General features: G+C 28.7%; 1 protein-coding gene across 1 annotated transcript in view; it reads right to left on the bottom strand.

Annotated features, from left to right (window-relative positions):
* LOC126839858 (uncharacterized) overlaps positions 1–23,998 on the bottom strand; it is a 43,263-nt gene that overhangs the window by 4,405 nt on the left and 14,860 nt on the right. Inside the window, exons 8-10 of the mRNA XM_050575276.1 lie at positions 22,637–22,660; positions 22,476–22,505; positions 21,142–21,186 (exon numbers count right to left, since the gene is read on the bottom strand). Of these exons, the coding sequence (XP_050431233.1) occupies positions 21,142–21,186; positions 22,476–22,505; positions 22,637–22,660 (99 nt within the window). The remainder of the gene's footprint in view (positions 1–21,141; positions 21,187–22,475; positions 22,506–22,636; positions 22,661–23,998) is intronic.

Raw genomic sequence — 23,998 nt, 5'->3', positions numbered from 1 at the left:
ACTTCATAATTACTTATGGGTTTATCAGCACTTATCCCTGAAACAAGAATATAATACAGCTACGTAAACCAGGTTGTTATATTTTTATAAAAGTCACTCAAATAATTGAACTACTTTGACTAATAAGCCAATGCAAAATGTTTTATTAACATAAAATTAATCTGTGGCAAGTAGTAACGTTTGAAAATAACCAGTACAGTGGGGTCGGGGCAAATTGGGGACGGGGAGGTCAGAGGTTTACAGGAATTTTTAAATCTAAAAGTGATAAAATCACTTTCGAAAAAACGCTTTGATGCAAATCGGTAGTTAGTATTTTCAAGCCAGTACAGTCCAAACCAAGCACAGTATAAACCAGCAAAGTTAGAAAGTTTTAAATGAAGATTCTGTAATCAAAGCAATGAGGAAACGGAGAGGTCACAGGTCTACAAGAATTATAATAAATAAAAGTGATAAAATTGAATAAAATCGCTTTCAAATAAATGCTTTGATGCTCATTTGTAAATACAAAATCTTCATTTAAGACTTTCTAACTTTGCTGGTTTATACTGTGCTTGGTTTGGACTGTACTGGCTTGAAAATACTAACTACCGATTTGCATCGAAGCGTTTTTTCGAAAGTGATTTTATCACTTTCAGATTTAAAAATTCCTGTAAACCTGTGACCTCCCCGTCCCCAATATGCCCCGACCCAACTATGTTCCGTCCCCACTATGCCCCGACCCCACTGTACTGGTTTTTTTTTTTTTGCATAATTTTAGTGGACTAAATAAGAAATATACAATGACTTGTTATATTTTGTTGGAATGGTCGACGATTCATATTCCAATCGTTTGTACTCCATAGTTTAAATTATAATCGCTTATTCTCAATAAAATTAATATTTATGTATTATGTACTTCCATTAAAGCAATCTCACACAAACTATTTATACTTCATAGATTATATTATTTCAAAGCTATATTATACTTCTATTTTACTAGATTGACAGTGTACAAAATAAAATGCAACTAAAAAAACCTTTTCATAGATCCTTAAAATGTAAAGGGTGGGATAGTGAAACGGGTTTTACCATTTAAATACATTAGAAAATCGCCGTTTTACTGCCTCATCCTGTATATTAAATTCTGGTTATTTTCTAAAGAAAAATCTATTTTCTTACATTTAAATTAAAATAAATCGTATACTGGTACTGTGATGGAGAAAACAACAAATTTTACCTACATATATTACTTATTAGTTAAATATTACTAACGTGTATAACCACTAGCAATCGGATGTTCCCTGTTATTTAACAATAACCTTTTATGGAGATTTTAAAAATTGTGTTTTTTTAATAATAGCATAGGAGCAGTATCATGATGTTAAATGTTCACGAGATTTGATCTAGTCATATAATAAAGTATTATCATTTATGACTTAATTATTATTAAAATTTATCTTAATAGTAATAGTACATAGTAATAAAATAATGAAATATTTTTTACAAAATTAGAGCTACAAGTTGATAAACTAAAAAATTAAAATTAGCACGAAGCAGATTATTTAATATTAGACAATTTAAACAATCAAGCGTGAATCTCTTTAAATGAATAACAGTATAACAATATACAAAACATTAGTTTTCCTTTAAAAAAATTGTATAATAAAAAAAACATTTTGAGGCGGTATACTGCATAAAAACCAACACTTAATCTGAATCCAAAAAACAACAGTCCTCTTCATTATTTGCAGGTAGTTGGACATTATATACTCATAGTTACACTTCGGTAAGGTTATATAACGCAGGCTATAAAATAACGAGATAACGACAGTGGTTTTGTCGTATCAGAATCATTAAGTGTCTTAATAAGTACACGGATAGGTTTTTTTCCCAATAAATCGAGTTTCTACTATAATCAGTTACACGATTTAGTCGCCTGTGATATCATGTAATAAACACAATATTATGATACCGATCATTGGGCACTAAACTAATCTAACACGGATAGACGTTACCAACTGAAAAATTTTAGTGTCTGTTCGTTTCTCACATCTGGTACACCGGGTTTTGAGTAAAAAAAAAAAAAAATTGAATTTGTGTAAGCTTAAAGTCAAAAGTGGTACTTGAGCACAAAACCTAATAGTATCATTCTGCATAGATATAAATAAAATTGTTTTAATGATTTGATCAATTTTTTTTAAAGATTTTAGGTGTTTTTGTTAAAATATACGAAATCTGCGAAAACACAGTTTCCCGGCAATTAAAAAAAAACTGTAGTGCCGAATTTTTTTCCCGTTTAATATGTTATGGGTACATATGAGTTCCAACTACTAGCAAATTTTCAACCCAAAAGTTTCAAAATTACCGCTAAAAACCCCAAAAAACAAAAAAAAATGTACCCCCCCTAGGGGGGTGGGAAATGGGTATAGTTTAAGTTTGACACAACTGACGTGTGCGGGCATACCAAATAATTATTTCTTATACATTTCAACTCGATCCGACTCTTTTTCTCGATACTATAGCCAGTAAAAGTTCTAACTTAAAAACTCGTACGGTTTTTTTTTTGTTTTTTCATTTTTCGTCTGTGAAGACTTAAACTTTTTCAACTTTTACCCCCCCAAAGTACAAACTAGACAAAATTTGTGATTTATAGAGTTGCTACTCGAAGGAATTGGTCTAGTATTAAAAAAGTTACAGTGTATACAGCGAAAAAGAAAGCCCACATCAGAGTAAAACCAATACCTTCTCGCTTTGCATCGAAGCTAAAATACTTTCTTCACAATGAATTTAATATTAATCTAATTTTTTTATGTGTATTAATTCTGTCTTCTACAAAATTTTTTGTGTCCTATTATTCCTTGATGAACCTAACTATATTCAGTACACTTTGAAATTGTTTAAACATGTGTTTGAAAAACCTAAGATATGTAACAATCTATTATATTTGTAGTTTGTTTACATTTACGTTTTAAGGGGCTTATTGGCCTTAGAAAGTTGTTATTAAAAAACTAATAATTTTATATTCACCTAATATGTCAAAAATATCCCGTTGCAAAAAATGTTCTTCTGTCACTATGGAATCTAAATTTGAAAATAAAACCAATATTTTACAATATATAATTCTTTGTATTATATTAAAGTGTTAATTGATTACGTTGTAGTTAGTCAAAATTGTGAGTTTCTGCATGTTCTGAAATTAAATCGAAAAATGTATAAACTTATTGATTATCAAGCGACTATGTGAAAATATGTTAAAAAAGTATTACCCGGTACAGTGAACATTTGATTAAAATATTCTGAAAATATCAATAAAAAAATTGTTGGTATTGAATTTAATACTGTATTCTATCATAAACTAGAGTAGAGAAGAATTTTAATATCACATAATTATTATTACTCGTTAAATATTCATCTTTATCTATCATGACTGTAAGTACATGCTCCAATCCATCTAGAACAAACAAATACAAGATCGACCACATTTTGAAGATGCCACTCCCCCCACGTATTAAGAAGTTTTGTGCTGGCAATTTTTTACAAAATATTAAATTAAAGACAATTTTAAGTTTCATAACTTTCAGGTAATAAAGGTAACGAATTTGTAAGACAATATTTGGAGGCGCTGTATCGTGAAAGCCAAACTCGTATTATTATAACATAAATTTGCATGGGCGGCATCCTCTTAAATATAAAAATTAATTTATATTTTTTTTACAAGTAATTTGACACCTAGGCAATCATTGTAATACAATTATATATTAGTACATTGATTATTATCTTACTTTCTATATGATCATCTTTATATTCAGAAGCTTTCTTGATTTGTATGTCTGTAGTAAATGTTTTAAAAAAATAGGTATGTATAAAATTAGTGAAATTTAAAAACTCTCAAAGTTAGTCTATATGATTATAAAATATAACTCACTTGAAATTTCAACCATCTCTATATATTCCACTGTAAAGATTAGTTAAATATTAATTTTTTTAGATTTTCATCTTCGTTGTGTGCTTAAGTATAAATAAAATACTTACTTATACTTATATCTGCCAAAACATTTACGCAGATTAGTGATATTAAAACATAGGCAATTTTCATTTTTATCTAGAAAAATTAATAAATATAAATGCAATTTATATAAGGCTCGGGTCTTCCGGAGTAGTCGAGATGAGAAAGTTTTGGTTTTAAAATTTGTTTTATACATATTTTATGATTTTTGACTAGAGATAACTTAACCTAACCGAAAAATAGTTTTTTTTTATTTATCTAATTCATGTCTTTTAGGATTATTTGAGTTAATTTGAATTACTTGAGTGGGATATTGACATTTTTTTGTCTTAGCATATACACGGAAAAATCGACACCATTTACAATAGACTCCGGTTATCATAACGAAAAAATCAGCTGATTTATCCGATTAGATAGGAGAGATAAGAGATAAGATATTAGCGATATGTTTTTACCAAATACTATACATTACAATACGGGACAGTCAATGATAAGAAATCGCGACATAGCCCCACGAAATCGTAGTGGTTAAACGTTTAGCACACCTCGGATAAATGTCTACCTCGTTGGACCAACAAGTAAACCTTGAGAGAGATGTGTGTTATTGATTAAGTAGCGATTTATGGCAGCTGGTCAAAGTTTAAAATCGCTCCCCTGTAAAATCACTGAAATCGACTTACACACTTATTTACAGTTGTTACACATATATCCTTCTAATGAGGGTGGGGATGGGGATGGGGATGGGATGGGGATGTGGCTGGCAATGGTGGCGGGGATGTTAAATTTTTTAAATTATGTGTTGTTTTCACAACGAACAAACTTTAATAAATAGTAAAATAGATTCAAAAAAACCAAGTGAATGTTTTGCCGATTAAGGCCAATTATTAACATTCTCGTTTTGGTTTTAAAATTGTTTTAGATGTATGGTTTTTTTTTATAGTTATCTTTTAAGAATACGTTTTGCACTAAATTTCCCATTGCAAAACGTGACTAAGCAAAATGCTTGTTACTCTCAATCCATGCTTTTATAGCAAACATTTTTATGATATAATCGAAAAAGAATAATATATTTGGATGAAACATTCTTAGAAAATGTATATTTTAAATTAATAAAAGTACAAGATAAAAAATAGCTTAAACTTGAGGTGTATTTTAAAGATACAATTTTAAAAAAATGTTTCATCATAAATGCTCATTTAAATTTCAAAAACATTATGTTTGTCCATATTTCGGCAATACAGAAAAATAAACTTGTTAGTTTATTTACAAATCTGTTTTTAGCATCGATGCCGAGCTAGTATTCTTATGGTATGTGTTTTTTTTTGTATCTGCAAACACGATACCATGTGTGACTATGACCCGATTTTCATTAGATACTTGAAATTATATGTGATTGGGTCAAAAGTACAACAAAATCTAAAGATCCGTCTTTTATTTGATACACTAACAATTTTGATAATGGTAATCATTTTTTTTTTTTTTTTATACTAATTTTAACTTGTGTTAATATATAATTGATACCACAGAATATCAACATTGGCTTGTGCTTATATATTTACTTTTAGTCTACATTTATTCGAAGAAATGCAAACCAGTAGATAATTTGTTCTGATATTATTATTTTTCAAAATTTGTACTTATATTTTTAATAAAATTATATTTGGTACTTCAACGAGATATGAAAATGCTCTTTCGTGGTTGCAGACTTGGATGAAAAATGTTTCCTATAATTTTAGGTGCTTGTATATTCTACTATAGTTTTTAACACATAGAGAATTGTTATAATAATTTAATATGGTTTTAAATAAATAACTACATAACATGTATCTCACATAAGATGGATCACCCGGTATAAGGTTTATTTAGAGTATCTGCGGTATAGATGAAAACTTTTACCATAAACAAAGCAACAAGAAACTACGAATAATGGTAAATTTTTTTAAAATTACAACTACGTTCTAAGTACATTTTGTTTGTCCATATATTGGCAATACAGTAAAATAAAAACATATTTTGCAGTGCATCTTTGTTAGTTTATTTACAAAACAGTTTTTTAGCATCGACGCCAAGCTAGTATTCCTATGGTGTGTTTTTTTTTGTACCTGCAAACACGATACTATGTTTTTCTATGGCCTGATTTTCATTAGATACTCGAAATTATATGTGATTGGGTCAAAAGTACAAAAAAATCTAACGATCCGGCTTTTATTTGATACTTTAATAACTTTGATAATGATAATTATTTATTTTTTAATACTAATTTTAACTAGTGTTATTATATAATTGATACCACAGAATATGAACATTGGCTTGTGCATATACATTTGATTTTAGTCTAAATTTATTCGAAAAAATGCAAACCAGAAGTAATTTGTTCTGATATTATTATTTTTCGAAATTTATACTTATATTTTTAATAAATAAAAAATATGAGGTAAAAATAAATCTTGAACTTTAAAAAAATTTGCATCATGGACACAAATTTAAAATAAAGATACATATTATGTTTGTATTTAAACGACAATTATTATATCTATTCAAACAATTTATCATAAACTAAGCAACAAGAAACTACGAAAAAACGGTTTTTTTTATTTAAAATTACAACTTTATTCAACTTCTAAGTACATTTTGTTTAGCCATATTTCGGCAATGCAGTAAAATAAAAACATATATTGCAGCGCAATGTTGTTAATTTATTTACAAAACAGTTTTTTAGCACCGATGCCGAGCTAGTATTCCTATGGTGTGTGTTTTTTTAACTGTAAACACGATAATATGTTATTCTATGGCCCGATTTTTATAAGATACTCGAAATTATATGTGATTGGTTCAATAGTAGAAAAAGTCTACTTAATCACGCACAGAATCGATAAAAATCTAAAAAAAAAATGATTAGTTTTTCAACTTTTGACGTTAGCTTTCTATAAAATAGCGGAAAACTATCGAATTAAGACAACATTTTAATAGAATGTTTATCAGGCATGTCCCTATTCTCAGATATCCTTAAATCCAAATTTAAATAATTCTGCACTCCCTGCAGGATTTAATTTTAAAAAAAATGGTATTTAGTTTTAAAACTGATTTAAAATAAAAAAATTTAAAGAAATTTGGATTTATATGTTTAATATAACAAGAATAAATTATAATTTTGTATAATATTATTAGATAAACGTGTTTAAAATTCATCTATTTCTTTTTGAATGCGTACTTACAGCTTTTGAAGTCTGATAGTATTACTTGGAATAGTTGATTAAATGTTATCGAAGGTCTAATGCGGAAAAATAATTAAAATTCATTAAAACATATTAAAAGTTTACAGTTTTACCATTTTTAACATTTTGGTAGTATTACTTACTTAAAAAACTGCAACGATAGTCAAGCCTGCTGCTGCAAAGGTTTACTTACGACTTGCCGAATGGCCTTTATTGTGTCGTCCAAAAAAATAAAATCTAGAAATGTTTTTCAAAATTGTTTATGCGAATTTATTTACACAAGCAACATTCGATATTTACATTAATCTTAAGCGGAATATAACTGAGTTTGCATCAACAGTAACTTTGCATCAACATGTTTTTGTGTGACTCAGAATAATAAACCAACAAGCACCAATGCATACAGTGTGAATCACTTTGTCAGTAATACTTTAGTAACCATTTTAGTAGCTCGGTGACGTTATTTCTGGGATTCATTTTGTTTACATTAATCTGAAGCGGAATATAACTTATGTATATATATATAAAGTATATGAGTACTGAAAAATGTATGGTGATACTATTGAGTTTGCAACAACATGTTTTTATGTGATTCAGAATAATAACACAACAAGTACCTATGCATACGGTGTGAATTGTTATATATAATATATAATTATAGCACAAAACACTTGTTTAACAAACAAATCGTTTTTATGTATACAACGTTTAACCCTTATTAAAATTAAAGTATAAACCTAAGACTGACTCTTTAAGTGTGAGGGGTAAAAAACAATAATATGAACAGTTGAGATCACATTCTTATTAAACCCTATGAAATATTCAGTGGTTCACGATGAAATCATTACCCTGAATTGGACATTATTTGACATTGGTCAAACTTTTTTCCTTAAGGGGAAAAAAATCTGAAAATTAATTTTGACGGTAGTAAATTTTAAGTTTAACCAAACCACAACAAAAACTAAAACATCTATATATAATTTTTATTAAAAAGTTAATTTCGGGCTGATGTGTAAGAAAGGTTAAGAATATCATCATTTGATAAAGTAAGGCAAAAGTAGAGAGAAATAAGGTCCAGTGTTTACAGATACATATACAAGTATCGATAAAATCTTTGTAACTAATGACAATTATTATTTGAATGAAAATTATTTTTTAATATTAGGTTGGATTCGTTTAGGGTTAATCGTCTGTCTATGAAAATGTATTACCATAGACACCCATGTATGGTAATTAACAATATGATGACAATATTTTCAATATCTGTGAGTTCATCACTTTGTCAGTAATACCATAGTATTCATTTTAGGAGCTCGGGGACGTTATTTATGGGGTTCATTTTTCTGAGTTTCAATTTTCTGTGGATAATTTTTAGGTGATATTTTGCCCAAGGATATATTCAGCGTTATAGCAACGTTGTTAGTTTATTTACAAAGCTGTTTTTTAGCATCGATACCGAGCTGGTATTCCTATGATGCGTGATTTTTTTATCTACATTATTATATGTAACTTTGGTGGTTCAAAAGTAAAAAAAAGTCAACTTCTTGAATCCCAGAACCGTAATAACCTACAAAACGAATTGGCGGTTTTGCAATTTTAAATTTTAACTTTCTATAACTTAATAAAAAACTGTCGAATTAAGTCAAAACTGTAATAGAATGTTTAGCAGGCACATCCCTATACACCAATATCCTCAAATCAAAATTTCAATTATTCTACACTCCCCCACAGGACTTATTTTCTTAAAAATGGTATTTTTAAAGATTTGAGTAATCGAATAGTTGTATAATAATATACACTTCGAGTTAGATTGTAATTTCTACTTTTATTCTGATCCAATTTAACGAAAAAACCTAAAGATAGAAAATAAAATTATAGAAAAAGTAGGAATTGTAAAGTATAATGTAGAAAAACAAATCGTTAACAATTTGTAATAACATAAGGTTGAAATAAACTTTATAACGCAAGTTGAATGGATATTATATTAATAATACAAGTTATAAGTGTTCTGCATGCATTTGTATGACTAAAAGGGTAAAATAACATTGTTTATATTGAAAGAAATTATGATTTATTCTTTACGTAGTGTTTTTATGCAATGGGGTCTCAATTTTTCCTTACTTTTTTTTTTGTTTTAACCCCCTTCCAGCTCACGTTTTTCTGATAACAACTTTTAAAATTTAACGCATATATTTCATAAACTTTTCAAATTGAGAATAATGTACTAAAATTTTTCTGAAGTTCAATTTTTTGTGGATTATTTTTAGGTATATTTTTCCCGGGATACATTCAGCGTTATAGCAACGTTGTACGTTTATTTACAAAGCTGTTTTTTAGCATCGAAGCCGAGCTAGTATTCCCATAATGTTTGTTTTTTTTGTATCTACAAAAACGATTACATGTTTTACTATGGCCCGATTTACTTTAGGTATCCAAAATTATATGTGATTGGTAACTCAAAAAGGGAAAAAGCCAACTTCTTCACCCCCAGAACCACAAAAACCTAAAAATAAATTGTCGGTCAATATTTAACTTTCTATAACATAGCGAAAAACTATCGAATTGAGTCAAAACTGTAATAGAATGTTTAGCAGTTATATCCCTATACACCAATATCCTCAAATCAGCGCTCACCACAAATATACCAAATATTAAATATAGTTTTATTCATTATTCTTAGACAAACATATTCAAAATTCATAGTTATATCCAAAAATAGACAACATATAAATTACAATTCATTTTAACTGGTTCTTATAGACAACATTACTGTGATTAGTGACTACAGCACAGAATATTATAACCGGATCCTACTAACTTTGAATCACTGTTTGAGAAAATACATATTTCCTAAATCAGTACAGATTTTATTTGTAATTTTTTGTTAATTATTTCAAGATGATTTAAAAAAAGTGGTAGTATTATGTTCGTTAGTTATAATAAGTACCTATATAATTTAAATTAAAAAAATTATCAGGGCAACAATACGGTATGTAAGGTATCAAGGTTCAAAAATGCGAGAATATAAATGGTATAAACATTTAGGTATATAAATGATAAAACCAAATATTTTTAATATTTTGTTTTCACTTTATTTGTATTGTAAATTTTAAATTTCACTTAAAACGTCTTCTTCATTCCCGTACAAAGTCTAGATATACATTTATTATATCATTTGTTGTCTTGGTTTGTGTTATAATCTTTTATGTTTTAAAATAATAAGACATAATTTGTCAATTTTTACAAACAAATGTGTATAGTTTTATTTAGGTTTTTTAATTTAATGTAAATTGTTATCTTCTTTGATTGAGGCAGTAAAAACAAATAAAAAAAGGACCGTTTTTTTTGTAACAAATTTATTTTTGATGTTCGTGTTTGAGTGCATTGTAGAACGTTATTGTTATAAAAACTGTGTCGAGTAACTATTTTTTTTTAATTTACAACAGTTAATGTACTGCGATTTTCTAATTAGGAAATATTTTATAATAATAACATAATATTATAAGGAGTTTTTGTATAATAATTTATCGTGTGAATTGTTATCTAATATTGTATTGTTGTTTTTTTTTTTCAAAACCAAGCTGTTTTTCACAGCAACTGTTGTAATGTAAACAAATGGTAGGTTCCTATAGGTATAACAAAACTTTGAATATAATAAGAATCTTCGTATTTTACAAACACAATTTGTATGGTTTTATTATTTTTTATTTATCGAAAACGAGGTGTTTTTCATAACATATTTTGTTTTGCAGTTGTATTTGTATTTGAATGTTTGACCTATTTTATTTCTTTAACAGTAGATCGACAACATCATAATGATTCTATAATCATATATATATATATATTATTTTTAAAGATTTGAGTATTCGAATAGTTGTATTATAATATACATTTCGAATTAGATTGTAATTTCTACTTTTATCCTGATCCAATTAATGAAAAAAAACCTAAAGATAGAAAATAAAATTATAGAAATAGTAGGAATTGTAAATTATAATGTAGAACAACAAATCGTTAGCAATTTGTAATAACATAAGGTTGAAATAAACTTAATAACGCAAATTAAACGCATATTATATAAATAATACAAGTTATAAGTGTTTTGCATGCATTTGTATGACTAAAAGGGTGAAATAACATTATTTATATTGTTATGTTATGTGATAATACAGGGGTGATTAACTTATCTTAAACCACTCAATATCTTAATGAGTTAAATAAGAAATTATATTTATTCTTTACGTAGTGTTTTTATGCAATGGGGTCTCAATTTGTCCTTATTTTTTTTTGTTTTAACCCCCTTCCAGCTCACGTTTTTCTAACAACAACTTTTAAAATTTAACGCATATATTTCATAAACTTTCCAAACTGAGAATAATGTACTAAAATTTTTGCTGAAGTTCAATTTTTTGTGGATAATTTTTAGGTGATATTTTGCCCAAGGATATATTCAGCGTTATAGCAACGTTGTTAGTTTATTTACAAAGCTGTTTTTAGCATCGATACCGAGCTGGTATTCCTATGATGCGTGATTTTTTTATCTACATTATTATATGTAACTTTGGTGGTTCAAAAGTAAAAAAAAGTCAACTTCTTGAATCCCAGAACCGTAATAACCTACAAAACGAATTGGCGGTTTTGCAATTTTAAATTTTAACTTTCTATAACTTAATAAAAAACTGTCGAATTAAGTCAAAACTGTAATAGAATGTTTAGCAGGCATATCCCCATACACCAATATCCTCAAATCAAAATTTCAATAATTCTACACTCCCCCACATGATTTATTTTCTTAAAAATGGTATTTAAAATATAATGAAACATGGATTCATATAATTATTATACCAAATATAAAATATAGTTTTATTCATTATTCTTAGACAAACATATTTAAAATTCATCTATCTCTGTTTGAAAGCATACCAACAACGTTTGAAGTCTTGTAGTACTAATTACCTATGGATTTGATGTATACTAACCAGTTATTGAATTCACAAAAACAAAATCCGTCGTAGAGGCGGTGGGGCATATTAGACACGGGCTTTATGAGGTACAAATCCTTTACTTTCAATACATTTTTTTTATAAACGTTTTATAAGCATCGATTCATTAATTTTAAAGTGATTTTATCCTGGAGGACTAGTACTGTGGTGTATAGGCATAATGGAATCAAACCATAGATAGCACAGAGAGGTCACGAGTCAACAAAATGCTTTGATGCTTATTTGCAAATACAGCACCTCATTTTAATACTTTCTAACTTTGCTGGTTTACAATGTACTTTGTTTGGACTTTACTGGCTTGAAAATACTAATAACTGATTCGCATCGAAGCGTTTATGCGAAAGTGATTCTAGCCCTCTCAAATATAATAATTCCTGTAAACCTGTGACCTCCCCATCCCCACTATGCCTACTGTAATTAGTGGCTACAGCACAAAATATAATAATCAGATCCTACTAATTTAAAATCAATGTTTCAGGAAATTCATGTATCATAAATCAGTAAAGATTTTATTTGTGATTTTTTGTTTATTATTTCATGTTTATGAAAAAGTAGTAGTATCATGTTCGTATTTGTAATAAGTAATAAATGCAAATTTAATAACATATTTTTAAATATTGTACCATCAAGGTTCTAAAATGCGAGAAAAATAATTGTATAAACATTTAGGTATATAAATAACAAAATCAAATATTTTGAATATTTTGTATTTCACTTTATTTGTATTGTACATTTTTAATTTCAATCATAACTTCTTTTACAATCCCGTACAAAGTCTAGATATACATTTATTAGAGCATTTGTTTATTTGGTTTGTGTTAAATTTGTTTAAGTTTTAACATAATAAGAATTGTCAATTTTTACAACAAATTTGTATTGTATTATTTAGGTTTTTTTATTTAAAGTAAGTTATTGTCTTTTTCGATTGAGGCAGTGTTATTGTTATTGTATTTTTTTATCAAAACCAAGCTATTTTCCACAACGACTGTTGTAATGTAAACAAATGATAGCTATGTTCCTGTAGGTTTTACAAACTTTGAATATTATAAGAATCTTCGAGGTTTTACAAAAACAATTTGTATGGTTTTATTATTTTTTATTTATCGAAAACGAGGTGTTTTTCTTAGCACATTTTGTTTTGCAGTTGTTTGCACCGAGAATCTTGAAGGGTTTGAAATTACTTGTATTTCAAAATCAGTATTTATTATACTGATGTATTTGATTTGAATTTTTTCTGATTTTGCATAAATTCATACAGAGGAGCTTAATTTACAATAATAAAAACTTAAATATGTAATATACGTAGAACAATACAAACAAATACAAAAGTACATTTTATTAGTAAAAAAGTAAATACTAAAGTCTGCCGTTACTGCAGGCAAATTGTCAGAAAGTGAATTGTTACAAAAATCGTAAGCACCCAGTTTAAATCTTATAACTGAATAAATTAGGTGTAATTAAAATTAAAAAAATTGGATAGCAAACGAATGTGCACACTAATACAAATACATGTGTCAACAGATATTCACATGCAATAATTTGATAAATAAGGAATTTTATTCCTCATGTCTAGATTTATATGTTAATTTAAGCAATTACAAAACAAGTTAATACAAGTTTTATTTTAAAACGTAGTACGATTTTAATTTTTTTAATCATTATATCACAAACGTTTTCATATAATTAAGTAAAAACGGATATTTCTTTAAAATAACTGAAATAATACAAAATAATAAGTCACTTTTTCAACTTTCGGGAAAATACTATAATAGTTGTATAGAAAAGTTTAAAAATACAATAATTAATGGTTTTTAATTGATATCAAAATGTTATAAATTAGTGTCATCCATGGATTGATATATATAGCACTCGGGTACACTATAGCTTGTCACTTTGTGTAATACCTATTTTAGAAACGAAAAACATCAGGGTTCTAAAATGCGAGAAAATAAGTGGTATAAACACTTAGGTACAAAAATAATAAAACAAAATATTTTTAATATTTTCTATTTAACTTTATTTGTATTGTAAATTTAGATGTATCTAGTGATACAATTATTATAGCATTTATTTACTTGGTGTGTATTAAAATCTTTATATTTTAATGTGATAAGAATTGTCAATTTTTACAAAAGAATGTGTATTGCTATATTATTGTCATTTTTAATTGAAAATAAATTGTTATCTGCTTCCATTGAGGCAGTGTAAACAAATGAAAATACGAACTATTTTTTTGTAACAAATTTTGTATTGATGCTTGTGTTTAAATGCTTTGTAGAAAGTTATTGTTAAAATAACTGTGGCGAGTACCTATTTTTTTTTAAATTTACGTACAGTTAATTTATGGCATTTTCCTAAATCAAAAATGTTTTATAATTATAACTTATGTCAAGGAGTTTTGTAAAATCATTTATCGTGTAAATTCTAATCCAATATTGTGATACTGTTTTTTATCAAAACCAAGCTATTTTCCACAACGACTGTTGTAATGTAAACAAATGATAGCTATGTTCCTGTAGGTTTTACAAACTTTGAATATTATAAGAATCTTCGAGGTTTTACAAAAACAATTTGTATTGTTTTATTATTTATTTTTTCTCATCTCTCAACAACAAACCATGTCTCATTGAAGACCTAATCTCCAGAAAAAAATTCAAACTCGTCCTAGACAGTAAAACTAGCCTCACTCACGACTTAAGAACTTATATTTCTTATAAATCATTGTTTTACTGAACTAGCGTCATCCTTTAATTTAATAGCATATAATTAGTTGTTTGGTTGTCCACCACATATGTGCCAGCCATAACCTCTAAATTGGTGCCCACGTATCACGCACGTGTTTTCCAAGACGCTCGTTTTTTTTTTTTCGTTTTCTCTTCTCTCGTGTTACGCGTACGCTGTACATTGCAGTGCTTTTGCTAATATGCCGAACGATGTTGTTGATATTTCCTATGTGGAAGACAACGTGGTCTCCACACCACCGCCGCAAGGTGACATCACCGGATTGGCGCACGTGCGTCTGCCGGGGTTTTGGTGCCACTCGCCGCTACAATAGTTTGCGCACGCCGAAGCCATCTTCAACAAACTACACATCCGTTCTGAATTGTTACGAGTCAACCGCGTAGACCTGGCGCTCGACGAACACGTCGCGGCGGCGGAAGCTGCAATACTTTTCACCTCGTCAAGTTCTTGACGTTTGTTTACATGCTAAGGAACATGTCAGCTCACACTCTTGTCAGCCACTAATTCACATTTTTTGACCTACCCGTCGTAGTGACTACCGTACAAGGCCGGCAGTTTGATCTCATCTTTTCAACGCTCCGAAGACTTCATTTGGTACCCAACACAAATGGACAACGCCTTAGCACCCACAGACAAATGGGATGGTCGAGCGTTTCCGCAGAACTCTTAAGGAAACCCTCACCTCATAAGAGTCCACACGCTGGTTTATCAATTTACCCGTGGTCTTACTTTCTCTACGAAACAATGTCAAAGACGACATCGTTACCAGTCCAGCGCAAATGGTGTACGCTATAACTGTTTCACCTAGCGGCCGGTCAGCACCAGCAGTCAGCTTCCGTCACCTCACCCAGTCACTCGCCTTCGGCCACAACGCATGATGTCAACATTTCCATATGTTACCGAAACTTATCTTTGTTTCCTCTTCCACTGTTTATGTTTTATGTGTTATTATATTTCTTATAAATCATTGTTTTACTGAACTAGTGTCATCCTCTAATTAAATAGCATATAATTAGTGGTTTGGTTGTCCACCACCCACGTGCCAGCCATTTTCTCTAAAGTATCAACACGTGACAAAATTCATTTTTTTTTTAATAAATATAGGTTGTTCGTCACATATTTGTAAATAATGTGTGACCTTTTGTGTTCAATCGAGTGGTCCTAAGGAAACATCGGTACTTTTCTCAATACCATAAAAATAAATTCTAAATTAACGTTTATAATTTTTAGCTTAAGCCATTTTTGGTATTTTTTTTTTTAATGTTACACATTATGTGTTTTTTATTATTGTATCATACTTCCTATTTTATTGTACTTTTTATGCGATATTTTCAAACTAAAACATAAATACAAATATATTAACACTTTTATTTAATAACCAGGTTATGTATAAATTATAGGTTCTATTAATGCCCCTGATATTCTAATCACCATATCTTTTCACGTTTCCTCCCACTCTACTTGTGCTCATTAGGGTGTTACATTTAAAGTATAAAAATAAATACGAATATATTAATAAATATTATATTTTTAAACCAGTTTTTGATACTTATATTTATGCGGGTATTGAAATTTTAGCATTAATTAATTGGAACTGTAATGGATAAATATAACAAACTGGTTTAACTATATAATTTGTACAAAATCTTTTACTAATATCCTATTCCAAGTTCTTGCTCTCACTCCCTCCTTTGGCCGCAACCATTCTATCCATAGAAAAGTCTGAACAATCAATAACTTAGTTTTAAACAAATTTTCCTAAAGTGAATATTGTTTTGTATCTATAAATTTAAATCATAATTACCCAGACAACAAAAAAATTCAAAACTCCTGAATATATTATAATCGATTTTCACTATTCAAAGGGCTACCCATCAATTAAAGTATTTAAAGTTCAACCATTTATTTTAAAATAAATTTTCGGGCTTATGTTTAAGAAAGTTCAAAAATATCATAGTTTGATGAATTGTAGAATTGAAGTCATTAAATCATTGTCATTAAAAACAAAAAAATTTCATTAGATTTGTTCGCTAATATCAATTACATTTTGAGCATAATATCAAAAATTTACTTAACGTTAATTTAGATTTTATATTTATGTTATGGAGAAAAAAAACGAAGACTTACAAAATATAATATATGTACGATATTCAATTGATAGAATAACATAAACGCTACAATGTGAATCTGTGGATAGTAGGGTCAAACCAGTATAGTCCAAACACAGTAAGAAAGTAAGAATGTAAGTGAGTATTACCTAGTAGTAGTATTTCATTAGATTGGTCCTCTTACATCAATACCTTATAGATTACATTATTAAAAAAACGTTCATTTAGAACTTATTTTTATGTTTTAGAGAAGAATAACGGATGTTCACAGATAATAAAAGACTTATTTCAATACACAAATATCAACAAAAACATTGTACCTAATGACAATTATGTGCTTAAAAATTATTTTGTTGCATTAGGGTAGACACGATAAGGTTGATCGCCATGATATCAATAATAATTCGCAACAAATGTGTTTAAAATCGTGAACAAAAGCGTTTATTTTATCATTTATTTATTTTATTTTACATATGACAATCGGCTGATAATTATAATGATAATAATGGGAATACTAATAATAATGAAACTACATAATAATAACAATAAATAAGCATATATCAAATAAACTAATTTAGTGCAATATGCAAACTTTAATTATTTATTTAAATATAATTTTAAAATAAATAAACGATTGATATCTAGTATTATTCGCTACTAAACACAAGCAGAGTACTGATATCCTCGCGTAGTTGTACATTTAGTTTTTTTTTTGTAAAGGCATTTACTTGCCAATATTCGCCTTCAAGTGATCTATATTTTACAACACGTCTGACTTCACCCCTTATTTCTACTACCATACATACATCATCATATGGATTTATAATATAATACGTGTTTAAAAACATTTTAAGACTAACCCACATTGCTATCAAAGTACAAATCCTATGAGCAGCTTTCTCCTTGTCAACTTCATTATTCGAGGTGATTTCAGCTAAAAAATCAAAAAGCAGTTGTTAAAAAAATACCAAATTTAACTTATAATTGACTATATTCCTTTCAGTGCAAGACACAATTACTAAACGTAAATAAAACAAGTTATACAAATATATTTACTATGTATAATAGTAAAAATCTAAGCTTTCTGAAAAAAATTATAATTTTTTTTTGTTTATTATTTACACTCAATAAAAATGAGTTTATAATTTATAAATTTGTTTTTTTTTGTTGCCCAAAATTTAAGAATTTTCTTTAGAAAGCTGAAAAATTGTACATTAAATGTGTAAACAGAATACTTCTTGTCAACCGAGATGATATCAGCTAAAAAAACAGAATACAGTTGTTAAAAATTGCCAAAATTAACAATTATTAGCCATTTTTTTTTTGTGCAATTGATGTTAATTAATTTGACACAATTATTAAACGTAAATGAAATAAGTAATACAATTATATAAAATATGTATAATTGTAAAAAATCTCAGTATTAAAAGAAAAAATTATGTTTTTTTTTTGTATTAATAGTTATTTAAAATGAGTTTGTAATTTATAAAGGTAATTTTTTTGTGTTGTCCAAAATTTTAAAATTATTTAAATGTTTTTATTAGAAAGCTGAAAAGTTTTACATGTGAAAATTATAAACAGGGGTCACTATAAACACAATTAAAAAAAAAAGAGGTGAAATTAAAAATTGTATAATAAATATTAAGTATATTTGTAAAAATTATAAAGAAACAAAAAATGTTGTGTTAAGTAGTCTATAAAATACTGTGTTATTTAAAATTAATCATGCTGTAAAATTAAATGTTATTAAAAAAATAAATAATATTAAATCTTTTTATTTATAATCACCTAATTTTTTGGTAAGCACATTTATAATAGCATCTCCAGTAAGACCTCTTCTCGCCTTTCCAAGTTCGGTCAATTTTAAAGTTTCAGTACCTGCATAAGTGTATAAATAGCTGGTTTGAAAATATAATATTTATTTATATATTCGTTTGTATTTTGATTTTTTTAATTTAACACCCTAATAGATACAATCAGAGTGGGAAGGAACGCAAAAAATTATGAAAATTATTAGTTTCGGTACCTGCATAAATATTTATATAAAAAACTGGTTTGAAAAGATTAATATTTTCGTAATTATTTGTTTTATTTTTAAAATTTAATGCCCTAATTAGTACATACAGAGGAAAGGAACGTACAAAAATTTGAAAATTATAATATCAGGATGAAGCCTAAAATTGATGGAGCCTAGAAGGGGTGAACAAATAAAATAGAGATCAGATTTTTGTAAAAAGGCGCGTATGCTCAAAATGTATTATGTATTCGTTCAATTTTTATCTGATTCTAAGTTTGGTAAGGTTGCCAAATTACTATTTCATTCTAGAACCCTTAAAACAAGTCTCCCCAACTTATAGTAAATTGTTATGTGAACAATATAATAATATACAGGGTGGGGCGGAGCCGACTGACGAGTTTTGAGGGGCTATAAATAACGAACAGTCAAACTTAGAGATAAACGGTTTGTTTTATTAAAATTATTAACAAGTACCGTTTTTTGGGTTGAGTTTTGAAAATTACATCACCAAGATGGCGACCGTCAGAAGCAATACATTGTTGCAGGCGTTTTCGATAGTTTTCGTGTGATTTTCGGCACGTTTCTATAGGAATAGCCGCGATTTCTTCGGTTATCCTGACCTTCAGGTCTTCTAACGTATGCGGGTGATGTTTAAAAACCTTCTCCTTTAGTAAGCCCCAGAGAAAAAAATCGCACATGCTCAAATCGGGGGAGCGCGCCGGCCAGACCACGTCACCCCTGTGTGAGACTAACCGCCCCGGAAACATTTGTCGCAAAACGGTCAGTGAATTACGAGCTGTAATTCGGCTGTAGCCCCATTTTGTTGAAACCACACATCTCCCAATTCATGATCTTCAGCCATTTCCTCCAAATTGTGCTGCAGATAAGTTGTCAACATTAAAACATACCGAGCAGAAGTGACTGTGACGGTCCTGTTCCCCTCCTCAAAAAGTATGGGCCGATCACCCCAAATTGGGATACAGCACACCACACTGTCACTTTAGGAGAATGGAGGGCATTTCCCGTGGGTTATTTTCAGCCCAGTAGCGAAAATTCTGTTTGTTTACAGCCTCAGAAAGATGGAAATGGGCCTCGTCGCTACAAAAAAAAGTTGCTGTCGAAACGTGCCGAAAAGCTCACGAAAAATTCCAAAAACGCCTGCAACAATGTATTGCTGCTGACGGTGACCATCTTGGGGATGTAGCTTTTAAAACTTAACCCAAAAAACGGTACTTGTTAATAATTTTAATAAAACAAACCGCTTATCTTTAAGTTTTACTGTTCGTTATTTATAGCCCCTCAAAACTCGTCAGTCGGCTCCGCCCCACTCTGTATAAAGCAAATTTTATCTTTCAAATAAGCCATAAGTTCTGATTAATACTAACTAGTAGCTTTGTAAATTCTATTGTATTCATCATCATGCACAGTACTACCTGTAACATAATTTCCTGTAACAAATAAATTATATAGTTAGTCAAACCGTGATGTTGTATGTATCCATAGTAGTAACTCAAAAATGAGAATCATTTGACCAATTAATGAATGCAAAATATAATATTAACACAAAACCTATGACTTTTAAAGCCTTTTTAGCTACCGCGTTTAAGTGATCTCTAAAATGTAGAGAAGGCGTACATAAGGTGTTAAGATCATTAATAGAAAAAACTCGATGGAGTTGAATACCGTGAATAAAGAAGTCGTGCAGTAGCGGAATACGGTTCCAGGAAAATGACAAAATATGACATTTTTCAACATACAGTGTCAGACCATTGAGATGAGCCAAATACAGAAAAAACCTAAGTTCAATATGTAGTAGGCAACCATCCACTGATAAGGTAATACTAAAAAAATGTTTATGTCGTAATAGAAGGATCAGAAACCGCTTCTTGAGCATAAGTGTATTCTTAAAAATTGATACACGCCGTTCAAAATAATACCCTAAATATAATAGTGGTAAAATGTTATTAAGGCTCCCCAACTAAAAATTAACTTTTTAGTTATTATTGTGTGAACAAAAGAATTTGATAAGCAAATTGTATCTTTCAAACAAGCAATATTATATATTTACTACCATCTTTGTAAATGTTATCGTTTTCATCAGCATGCGCAGGAGTACCTGTAAAACAAATATTAAAACATTTTTTAGTTAACTAAACCCGGTCTGTTGTATTTATTCATCTCAGTTTCAATTAATCAATGCCAAATATAGTGTTGATTTTAGTCGATAAAGCCCCATCCCCCTCCGCTCAAGGAATAAATTAAAATATATGTGTTATACTGTTACACAAAAAAAGTTATTTATCTCTAAAAAAAACCCACAAATTATCAATATAGTACAAATAAATTGATTATGTAAAAAGTAATACTTTAAAATTGTATATTTATATTTACAACAAAGTTTTTTTGTAAGAATTTTTCTCGCATTATTAAATGTGGTACATTTCGAAATTCCATCACCTGCATAAATTTATAAATAAACTGGTTTATAATACAGTATTTAATAATATAATCGTACTTATGTTTTATTTTGATATTTAAATCACTAATACGCATTTTTTTCACAAATGTACAAAAATATCGCATACAAAGTACAATATAGAAGTGCAATAATCAGTCAAACAATAATATCTTAAACGATGAACAAAAAACTATACAGTATAGTTCAAATTAAAGTATTAGCATTAAGCCGATGGCTCTTAAGGTCCTGATAGCTACCGCATTTATACACAAAATATAGCGGCAAGGTATATACTACGAAGCACATAAACCACGTAGAAGAGAATTATAGCTCCTAAAAATTTTCATAATAACCAAGGAGATGAGCCCAGTCAAGAAATCAAATAACTTCAGCTTGTAGGTTTCAATAATCCGCGGAAAAAGCAATACTAATGAAAATATATATCATGTCGTCTGCAAAAAAAAAAACTTCTTGTTTTTGCAAAAGTCCATCTAATGAGCTAACGAAATAAAGAGGACTAAGGTGGTCCCATTGATAGACGCTTGAGGAGATAGTAGAAGGTTCAGAAACTGCTCTGTTCACTTAAGTGCAATGTTTCCTATCGGAAAGGTAAGATGTGAGGGGTTTCCAATGTCAATTATTAGCGTAGAGTACAATGATAAATGAAGCGTTATTAGTGCAACGAGTGCTATGATTCAACCAGCTCTTGATAGTATATCAAACAACAAGAACTAATATCGTATTTTGTCTGTCGAGTCATAAGTATTTGTTAACATAAAACGTCAACAATCTATTACGTTAAAAATGGTATTTTGTGGTAAAATGTTAAAAATTGATAAACGCTGTTCCAAAAATTACTCTAAATATAATAGTTGTTAAAATTATTATAACAGTAAGTCTCCCCAACTAAACTTTACTAAATTTTTTGTAATTAACTTTGTAATTACTTTTGGTAGTATCTGCAGGATTAGGAATACCTGTAAAAATAATTTTAAAAATAATTTAGTTATTTAAACTCGGTTTGCTGTATTTATCCATAACAGTTTCAATTAATCAATTCTAAATATAGTATTGATATTAAATAAATATTGAATAACTTCATAATTACTTATGGGTTTATCAGCACGGATACCTGAAACAAGAATATAATACAGCTACGTAAACCAGGTTGTTATATTTTTATAAAAGTCACTCAAATAATTGAACTACTTTGACTAATAAGCCAATGCAAAATGTTTTATTAACATAAAATTAATCTCTGGCAAATAGTAACGTTTGAAAAAATACTTTCTTCACAATGAATTTAATAATAATCTAATTTTTTTATGTGTATTAATTCTGTCTTCTACAACATTTTTTGTGACCTATTATTCCTTGATGAACCTAACTATATTCAGTACACTTTGAAATTGTTTAAACATGTGTTTGAAATACCTAACATATGTAATATTTTTGTAGCTTGTAGCTTACATTTTCAGGTGCTTATTGGTTCAGAAAGCTGTTTATTAAAAAACTGATAATTTTGTGTTCACCTGTTATCTTAAAAATTTCCCCGTTGCAACCTTTGTTATATTGTTATTAATGTACCAAGGGGCATTTGTAATCATTCGTATTGATATATTTTGGAGCGCCTATATTGGTCTTATTGTTAAATGTCTAGCTGGTCCTCCCCCCATATTTGAATTCCATTTGCCCATATTAGTCGTATTATTGACTTAAATATAAGTAATTTAATCTTGAGTAGCAGGTTTAATTTATGATTCAAGTTTATTTGATTTTTTTCTTTTTTCTTTAAAGTGAGGTCCCCAGGTAAGACGTATGTCTAATATTAAATTAACATATTTTGTCTCATTTTGAGTAGTGCTAACTGTATTGTTGAGTATTACTGCAGGATATGTTGTAGGACGGAGAGCAAAGGTAACGTGACTGGTTTATTTTTATTTTCCAATTCCTAAACCATGTCTCACAGATGTTAATATGTTATTGTAAATAGTGAGCCACGTCGTTTACACTATTTAAACGCCTTGCGAACATGCAAGTGTTTCGAAACGTTGCCGAACCAGTCAAGACATTCAAATAGGAGTAACCATAAGGCTTGTAAATAGTGTAAAAATGTATCTTTTAAACAAGCCGTAATTTCTAATTATAACTGCGAGGGATTTCCAATGTCCATTATTAGCGTAGAGTACAATGATAAATGAAGCGTTATTAGTGCTACGAGTGCTATGATTCAACCAGCTCTTGATAGTATATCAAACAACAAGAACTAGTATCGTATTTTGTCTGTCGAGTCATAAGTATTTGTTAACATAAAACGTCAACAATCTATTACGTTAAAAATGGTATTTTGTGGTAAAATGTTAAAAATTGATAAACGCTGTTCCAAAAATTACTCTAAAAATAATAGTTGTTAAAATTATTATAACAGTAAGTCTCCCCAACTAAACTTTACTAATTTTTTTAGTAATTA

The sequence above is a fragment of the Adelges cooleyi genome, unplaced genomic scaffold, assembly GCF_023614345.1.
Source record: "Adelges cooleyi isolate 19-005CV unplaced genomic scaffold, UGA_ACOO_1.1 ACOO_flye_CR_arks_rails_tigmint_CR_PRNA_308, whole genome shotgun sequence".
Classification (NCBI taxonomy): Eukaryota; Metazoa; Arthropoda; class Insecta; order Hemiptera; family Adelgidae; genus Adelges; species Adelges cooleyi.
Note: the sequence above shows the minus strand (reverse complement) of the source record. Positions and strands in the feature narration are given on the sequence as shown.